Genomic DNA, 9481 nt, shown 5'->3' with positions numbered 1-9481 from the left:
AGTACACTGACCCCCTTCTCGTACCCCCATACCCCCACCCCAGTACACTGACCCCCCTTCCCGTACCCCCGTATCCCCACCCCAGTACACTGACCCCCCTTCCCGTACCCCCATATACCCGCCCCAGTACACTGAGCCCCCTTTCCGTACCCCCATATACCCCCCAGTACACTGACCCCCTTCCCGTACCCCCATATACCCACCCCAGTACACTGACCCCCCCTTCCCGTACCCCCATATACCCCCCAGTACACTGACCCCCCTTCCCGTACCCCCATATACCCCCCAGTACACTGACCCCCCTTCCCGTACCCCCATATACCCCCCCAGTACACTGACCCCCCTTCCCGTACCCCCATATCCCCACCCCAGTACACTGACCCCCCTTCCCGTACCCCCATATACCCCCCAGTACACTGACCCCCCTTCCCGTACCCCCATATACCCCCCAGTACACTGACCCCCCTTCTCGTACCCCCATATTCCCCCCAGTACACTGACCCCCCCTTCCCGTACCCCCATATCCCCACCCCAGTACACTGACCCCCCTTCCCGTACCCCCATATCCCCACCCCAGTACACTGACCCCCCTTCCCGTACCCCCATATCCCCACCCCAGTACACTGACCCCCCTTCCCGTACCCCCACCCCAGTACACTGACCCCCTTCCCGTACCCCCATATACCCCCCAGTACACTGACCCCCCCTTCCCGTACCCCCATATACCCCCCAGTACACTGACCCCCCTTCCCGTACCCCCATATACTCCCCAGTACACTGACCCCCTTCCCGTACCCCCATATACCCCCCAGTACACTGACCCCCTTCCCGTACCCCCATATACCCCCCAGTACACTGACCCCCCTTCCCGTACCCCCAAATACCCCCCAGTACACTGACCCCCCTTCCCGTACCCCCATATACCCCCCAGTACACTGACCCCCCTTCCCGTACCCCCATATCCCCACCCCAGTACACTGACCCCCCCGTACTCGGCTCCAGCTCCCCCGCCGGCCGCGGCCCCTCTCTGGGCACCCGGGCGAGGGGCTCTGCGCGGCGCTCATATTGGTGAACCGGGAAGTGGGCAGGCTCCAGTCCGCCCCGCCGGGCCGGCCCGCCCCGCCCCCCACCCTCCCGGAAGCGACCACCGTAGGAGGGGGGTGGGGCCGGAAGCGGCGGAGCGGGGAAAGGGGCGGGACCACGAGGGCGCAGCGTCCGGCGGCCGCCATCGCCATTCCGCGGCGCGGGGGAGGGCCGGCAGCGGAGCGGAGCGGAGCGGAGCGGGCCTCGCGCACCCACCGTTGCCGTTGGCGGGACCGGACCGGGCCGCGCGGCGCCGAGCCGAGCCCCGCCCCCGCCATGGAGGAGAAGGGCTTCTCCAAGGAGCTGGACCAGTGGATCGAGCAGCTCAACGAGTGCAAGCAGCTGAGCGAGAGCCAGGTGCGGAGCCTCTGCGAGAAGGTGAGTCCGCCTGGGCTCGGCCCGGGGTGTCCCCGCAGTGACTGGCGGCGCCGCGCGTCTGGCGGGGCCGGGGAGTGAACAGGGAGTTACGGGGAGGGGGGGGGTGTACACCCCGGGGGGGCGGCTGGGATCCCGGAACCGGAGCGTTATGGACCCAGGAGCTCCGCGCTCCGGTATTTGGAGGCACGGGGCTGTCCCCAGCAAGCCGCACTCCGGCCTGGGATGGGGCTGTCCGGTCCCGACCCGACCCATGCAGCTGGGAGGCCGCTGTTTGTGGGCCCGCAGTAGCTTCGCTCCCAAGGTAAGCTCGTGGGGGGGTTACGTCTATTTTCCCCTGTCGCTGTATCACTGCGGGGCAGAGTGAAGGTTACTGGGGGACCCTGACTGGACATTGCCAGCGCTTTGTGAAGGGGGTGGCTGGCCCGGTCTCTGTATCCCAGCGTCTCTGGGTTTGTGTCTCCGCGCACGGGAGAGCCAAGGCAGCAGTGCAATGCGAAACTTTACAGGGCAAGCAGGTAGCCCCGGAAAAGCAATGATGGGCCAAATAATTTACCAGTGACCGGTCTAAACAGATGTCCAGTCCCCTTCCTACCGCCGTCTTATCACAGCCAATAGCATGAATGCATGTCCACTAGCTAGAGAATGGATTGTGGTTTGGTTGGTTGAGTTACCTCTTGCATCACAGTAGCTGTTGCCTGGATTAGTAGTCTATATAATTTTAGCAACTAGGTAAAATTGTTAATGATTTAGCTTAATTACATTTAACTGCTTCAAATACAGAACTAGATACATTCATGCAGCCGGACAGGTTTATCAATGATGGTAAGCCAGGATGGGCAGGGGTGGTGCTCTAGCCAGTTTGCCAGAAGCTGGGAATGGGCAACAGGGGATGGATCACTTGATGATGACCTGTTCTGTTCATTCCCTCTGGGACACTTGGCATTGACCACTGTCGGAAGACAGGATACTGGGCTAGATGGAGCGTTGGTCCGACCCAGTAAGGTTGTTCTTATGTTTTTATAGCCAGTGCACAAGATTTTAATTTTCTATACAGAAATTGTTATTAGTCCATTATTTTGCTTAGTCAGACAAAGATTGACCCATGCTAAATTTCTTAAAGGGACCTAGTTTTATTTAATTTGAACTTAAACTAACTCTTATAAATTTTCTGAAAATACATTCTGTCCACACAATGCTGTAATCTTGGAGAAGGTGCACTGTATTTATCATACATAAAGGAATCCCTGCAAAGAAAAATATCTGATGTAAGGTTAAAGGAAGTGTGTGTTATAAGTACACAATATCTTACTAGCAACTTACTTACTTTTAGAAGTGCTTGGCGCTATTTCTGTATCTCCAATTAAGAGTGTTGATCAATTTCTGTCTTCTCCACCTAATGTCTAAGATCATGGCAGCTAAATAATATTGAGCCTTGTCTTCACAGGACTTAAATTATGTTTCTTCATAGTTTAAATTTGACAGGCTAAACTATATAGACTGTACTAACAGGAAAATTACTTGTAGCTGATTAAAGTACAGGTCCAGTGATCCTTTTCAAACCCTCAACAGGAATTGGAAGCCACCCACCTATCTTAAAGGTGTGCTAGTCATGGTTGAGGCCTAGAGGCCTCTGTAATACAAATACTAATTAATAATATAACCAACTGTAGCTATTGTAAAACTGTTTTCAGAGCTAGTCATGGAAAGTGTGCCAAACCCCTGAGTGAGGCATGTCTGTTTGTCACTGGTGACTAGGAAGCTTTCCTGATTTGGGTGAGGAGGGAAACACTGCCATAGCTTCTGCAGAATCTAAGCTGCTTCTTTGAGAATCATCTCTATGGATACCACTCTCAATACACATGTGGGTTTGGAACCTTCTGAGTCAGCAGTGTCTGTACCTTCACGTTCTTGCATTTGATGGCATGAAGGGCAGCATGACCCCAATGCCTCTTGGTTTCTTGGTACATACTGGGTCAGAGCAAAGGTCCATCTAGTCCAGTATCCTGTCTTCCGACAGTGGCCAATGCCAGGTGCTTCAGAGGGAATGAACTGAACAGGTAATCATTAAGTGATCCATTCCCTGTCATTTCTTCCCAACCTCACGGCAAACAGACGCTAGGGACACCATTCCTGCCCATCCTGGCTAATAGCCATTGACGGATCTACTCTCCAGGAACTTATCTAGTTCTTTTTTGAACCCTGTTGTAGTCTTGGGCTTCACAACATCCTCTGGCAAAGAATTCCACAGGTTGAGTGCGTTGTGTGAAGAAATACTTGCTGCCTATTAATTTCATTTGGTGACCCCTAGTTCCTCTGTTATGAGAAGGAGTAAATAGCACTTCCATATTTACTTTTTCTACACCAATCATGATTTTATACACCTCAATCATATCCCCTCTTAGTTGTCTCTTTTCCAAGCTGAAAAGTCCCAGTCTTATTAATCTCTCCTCATACAGAAGCTGTTCCATACCACTAATCATTTTTGTTGCATTTTTCTCTACCTTTTCTAATTCTAATATATCTTTTTTTTTTTTTAAATGGGGTGACCACATCTGCATGCAGTATTCAAGATGTGGGTGTACCATGGATTTATATAGAGGCAATATGATGTTTTCTATCTAGTTATCTATCCCTTTCCTAGTGATTCCCAGCATTGTTAGCTTTTTTTGACTGCTGCAGCACATTGGATATTTTCAGAGAACTACCCACGACTCCAAGATTTTTTTGCTTGAGTGGTAACAGCTAATTTAGACCCCATCATGTTATATGTTTAGTTGGGATTATGTTTTCCAATGTGCATTACTTTGCATTTATCAACACTGAATTTAAGCTGCCATTTTGTCACCCAGTCTTGTGAGATCCCTTATCCAAGGTAGTAAGTGGAAACTTCGTACTATCTGTTCTGCTCTCTATAGCTCCTTGACTTCACAAAGCAAATTTAAATTCTCTTCTAGTTCTTAACCCAGTTTCTTAGTAAGTTTAGATAACAAGTGGCAGCCTTTTTTGGTTATTACCAGCCAGTCAGTGCTGAGGTACCTTTCACTCCTCAAGAGGAATCAAAAGCCTCAGGCTTCAATCACTGCTAGCATGTGGTGGAGTCATGTCCATGACAGTCAAACCTGATGTGTGTTCTGTCTGAGGAAAATCCACAATCCCAGTTGTTGTTCAGTATATTGGTCCTCTTCAGCTTGGACCACTCAGTTGACCTTGACAGCAATTCCTGAGATGTATTGGGGGCCTTGAGCTGGTGTCCACAGCGTCGACAGTGTAAGGGGATATTCTGGTGACACCAAGGTTGGAGTCCCTTGTGTTGGACTTGGTGTGGGTTCTGATGGAAGGGTACTGAAACACCTCCTTAACACCAGTTGCCTCCCCAGTATGATACTGCACCATTGTTCCAATGTCTGCCAGATACCCTGGCACATAGGCGATCAGTAGCCTTTTTGATCCAATATACTTCTCTTCATTCTACTTTCTCAGAGCCGAGTTTTAAGCCCTCCCCAGAACCCTGACCCTCTCAACCTTCTCTGGAACAGAAGGATTCAGTATTGTCTTTGATCATCGGGGATTGATCCAAGGGTCACATTGGGGGTCCTCCTCTAAAATAAATCTGAGTACCTCAGATGCACACAATGTCTCATATGCGCCCTCACTCCTCTCTCTTGGTTCCCCGCACCTCCTTAGCTGTATCCTTACGGAATACACTGACTACTGGACAATGTGGATTCTCCCGGCTCAACCTCCCAGAGGCAACTCCCCTCATAGGTCTCTTTTCCAGGCAAGTCAAAACTGGCTAGAAGTGTTGAAACACAGGAGGTGGAGGAAAATTTTGAGGATCCCCGAGATAACTGCACTGATAACCCAGAATCTGCAACTGGTCTACTTGCCCCTCATCACCAGATGAAGCAGTTACACTATAATCCAGTCTCCCTGTGTGATTACTTTAGAACATTCCAAGACTTTCTGCAGAGAACAGCTAACATGTTAAATGTAGAACTGTTATTGGCACAGAAGGCACAAACTTTTCAACACAAGCAGGGTGGCAGTGCCCCTCCATGAAGAGGTCTTCAAACCAGCAAAAGATCTGTGACTCACTCTAGCCTCTTTTTCCCCTAACAAACAGGAGAGAAGATAAGAATCATGTCCCACGTAAGGGCTTTGGGTACTTCTGATCTTACCAACACAATTTGCTCTAGTTGGCCATGTGGTACAGGAGAAATCTATGTAAATGGGACCTCCAAAGGCTCTGTGTGTAAAAGGAGGAGAGTGGACAAACAGGCTGATGTTGTTAGGCAGAAAAGCTTATTTTGCAACTCTCCAAATGTGTATCACCAAATTCTAAGCTCTTTTGGTGAAATTATTTCCTTACATGGGATAGGATAACACCTTTTCTCAAGAAGATCCCACAAGAGGATAGAATGGAGCTTAGAGACATCATGACAGATGGACTACTGGTGAAGACATCTCTTCAGGTAGACCCAGATGCCTCTGATTGGTGGCCACAGCCATCACAGTGCACAGAGCATCCTGGTTACAATAGTTGGGTATATCAAAGCAGCTCCAAATGGCCATTAAGGATACAGTTTGCAGGATCTGAGCTCTTCAGCCTGAAAATGGACGAGGCACTCCATACCTTCAGGGATTCTAGTGCTAGCTGGTGCACCTTGGGTCTGTAAGCTCCAGCTAATTAAACAATAATACAGTGTTGCAAGATCATTGCAGACAATTGACCTCTCTACCAGCATCAGAGGTCCTTGGATCCTTCCAAAAAGAAACCATGCTTTTCCTGCAGATGAATTTTTTTCTCTTCTACTGTTTCAGTGCCTCACTAATCCTGTCAACATAATCTGACACTCTCCTTCTCCCCACTTTCCTTCTCACAAGCACGGGCTGGAATTGCATTAGACTGGTGGGTCATACAGACTGTCATAGGCTATTCCAGTGGCTCTCAAATTTTTGTACTGGTGACCCCTTTCACATAGCAAGTCTCTGAGTGCGACCTCCCCCCCTTATAAATTAAAAACACTTTTTTATATATTTAACACCATTATAAATGCTGGAGGCAAAGTGGTGTTTGGGGTGGAGGCTGACAGCTCACGACCCCACATGTAATGAGAACCCCTGGGCTGTTCTGTTCAGTTCCAGTCCTTGCCTACCACCCATCTCTCTTCAGGGACCTTTCTCAGGATACATTAGTGAATCTTTCTTTTTCTTTTTTTTTTTTTCAGTTTTAATTTTGACTACACATGGGATCATTCAGACTGACTATACTTAGTTTCTCCTTTATGTGATTCATGTTTGAAACAAGAAAATACCCCACTATAACTAGCAAGAAGGCTTGGGGGCAGTTGTAGTGCGTAAAGCTAATTCTTGAAATGTAGTCAGTTTTGTTACCTCTGTTCCCCTAAAAACCAACCCAGGGTCACACTTGTGTTAGTTTTATTACAATACCGTTGTTGGGTCAGATAGAAAAGAGATGGAGCTTATTCATACACGCACACATTCACCGCATTCAGACCTTCATGCACCCCCACACTTACACAGGCGGAGAGTTACCGGAGACCGAGAAGCCGAAGCGTGGGAGATCTGGTGTGTCCGCCCGCGGTCACGAATCCTGGCTGCGGAGCAGGTCAAGGAGCAGCCGCTTGTGTGCGTGGCTGCTTCCTTTTATTTTGGAACTGGGCAGCTCCTGTCACGTACACTGGGTTTTTCTTCTGTGTCCATCACCGAGAAGTATTCCCGGTCCCTGTTCCTTTCATGCAACTTTCCTTTATAGCACTCCGTGATTGCCTTCTCAGGGCAGATTACATCAGGCATACCTGTCTCCAGGCTCTCTTCTCCTTGTAGTTCCTCTCCGCCCAGTCCCACATACACTCCCTTCTTCACACTCCCTCCTTCACACTCTCTCTGAGGGATGGGATATTACAAAGCTTGGAAGTTCATACAAGTGGTAACTTGAAAAGTTTACCGAGCTTGCAAAGGTTACAAAACTTCAAAGGCTGTGCTAACAATCACTGAAGTTACAAAGTCGCAAAAAGGTGGCAAAGCTTCATGATACAAGTTACAGATCTTACAATCGCATTTGAGCGGAGGCTTTACATAAGCTTAAAAATTGGTATAACTTTAAACCAAGATTTGATCTCCTAGCTTTGCTCTCTTATTGCCTATCTTCAGTAATTTTGCAGTTAAGTCAAATGCTATATTTGTGTCGTCATAGTTCCACTTTTATAGGCTGGCATCACTAACCTTTAAAGACCAGAATAGGTGACATCAACCAAATTGCCCATGTGATTGACAATGACCTGTGTGGTCCCAGAATATGGCTTGATTTTTCAGTGGTAGAACTCTGACTTGATTGAGGAAAAGAATGAAGTCTGTTTGAGAACACTAGAATGGTTGTTGAAGCCTTACTCTCTTCATGCCCCTTTATCTCAGGGATTTCTGCAGTAGTTATCACTTGGGTCTGTAAAACTAGCTGTTATTGCATACTCTGTCAACTCATGATATCTTTCATGGACTTCCGTATGTTGTACACTCCATACAGAAAACACTGGTCTGTATTGCATTCCAGCCTCTGCACCACTATGGCAATTCTCTTGTCCATAAAATAAGTGGAAAATGGTGAGCCTGGCACTGGAATGTCCGTTCCAGCTCCAGAGAATCCAAAGTACATTTAATCGTATGAAGGCTTCTCAGCCTCCCCCTCCCCCATAACATAATACAGCCAATGGCTAGAGCTGGGGCGGTCCCAGAGTTTTCTCTCTCTTGTAGCTCAATTTGGTGATAGAGGAACATGAAACCTCTTCACGTGTGGAGCCACCTCCTCATGTCCCACCTGAGGCTGTATTCTGCTCCCTTTCCGTGCAGTTGAATGTGGAAGTTACAGTGCCAGAGCAGCAAATGCTGAATTGTAGGACAAGTCTGCATATGTAAGTGTTCACAGGCCCAGTGTGACGAATGGCTTCTCGGACTTAAAAGTCCCAGGATGCTAGATTTCTAGGAGGAACGTCTTGAAAACATCCACAGTCTTCTGAGCCAAAAGCAGCTAAAGGTCTGTAGAATAATTCAGATGCTGCTGTGAAGAGTACGGTATAAATAATTAGGTTAGAGCTGCCTGGATTGTCTTAGAAAATGCGCTGTAAGGATAAGCAAACATTACTTACACATTGTGTTGCATGGGTAAAATGCAGGATTGTGGCTGTGGTACAACGGTGTCTACTGTATGACATTCAGAGCAAGAGCTATATTAAATGTCACGCTTATCTATAAATGTCTCACTTTGTCATTGATTCAGCTCTGTAGGACCAGCAGGAGGAAGTTCTTATTTACAAGAGCATTGAGATTCTGAATTAGCTTAAAATCCTGTTTTCTCTAGGATCCTATTTTTTTTATTTAGTAGGACTAAGCTACTCTCCCGTCTCCACCCCCAAAATATATAAAAAGTAGCCCTCAAATTTGGAACAAGAATTAGGACCTAGGATAATAAATGAGAAGTTTTTTCTGAAACTTGACAAGTACAGTTATAGCCAAACAGAGGATGAACTGGAGATAAGCTTGTGGTTTAGATCAGTACAAAAGCTTACAAATGTGTGGGGAAGATTAAAATGGAAACAGAGGAAGGGTTGGATGAGGAATATTGAGCCTGTCCATTTGCTAAGGATGTTTGTTGGATAGCATCCCTGGCAAACGTTTGTTTGGGCTCAGCTAATGTAGCTCATCAAGAGATTTCCCCCTTCTCCTCCCCCTGGAAGACACCAAACATTTATTGACCTGTTTTTCATGGAGCCTTCAGTTATGTCTCCATAGTTGAGGATGAGTTTTGCACTTAAAGCAGGGATTCAACATTTTATGTCTGAAAAATACAGCGTACCGTGCCAGAATTACTATACTTTGAGTAAAAATTTCCTAAGAATCTACAAGTAAATATGTTCATTGGCTCAAGAATTCTAATTTTAATTAAATGGTACCTTTTAAGAAATTTAGCTCCCAGTGTTAGCCTTTTTTTGAGTCCCTTTTTCAG

At 47.6% G+C, this 9481-nt stretch overlaps 1 protein-coding gene across 1 annotated transcript in view; it reads left to right on the top strand.

Annotated features, from left to right (window-relative positions):
• The first annotated feature begins 1202 nt into the window (after positions 1–1202).
• Positions 1203–9481, top strand: part of PPP2CB (protein phosphatase 2 catalytic subunit beta) — a 28204-nt gene continuing 19925 nt past the window's right edge. Inside the window, exon 1 of the mRNA XM_065595911.1 lies at positions 1203–1461. Coding sequence (XP_065451983.1) covers positions 1360–1461 — 102 coding nt within the window. The 5' untranslated portion in view covers positions 1203–1359. The remainder of the gene's footprint in view (positions 1462–9481) is intronic.

Source organism: Chrysemys picta, chromosome 5, assembly GCF_011386835.1.
Source record: "Chrysemys picta bellii isolate R12L10 chromosome 5, ASM1138683v2, whole genome shotgun sequence".
NCBI lineage: Eukaryota > Metazoa > Chordata > Testudines > Emydidae > Chrysemys > Chrysemys picta.
This window is presented reverse-complemented; position numbering and strand designations above follow the sequence as displayed.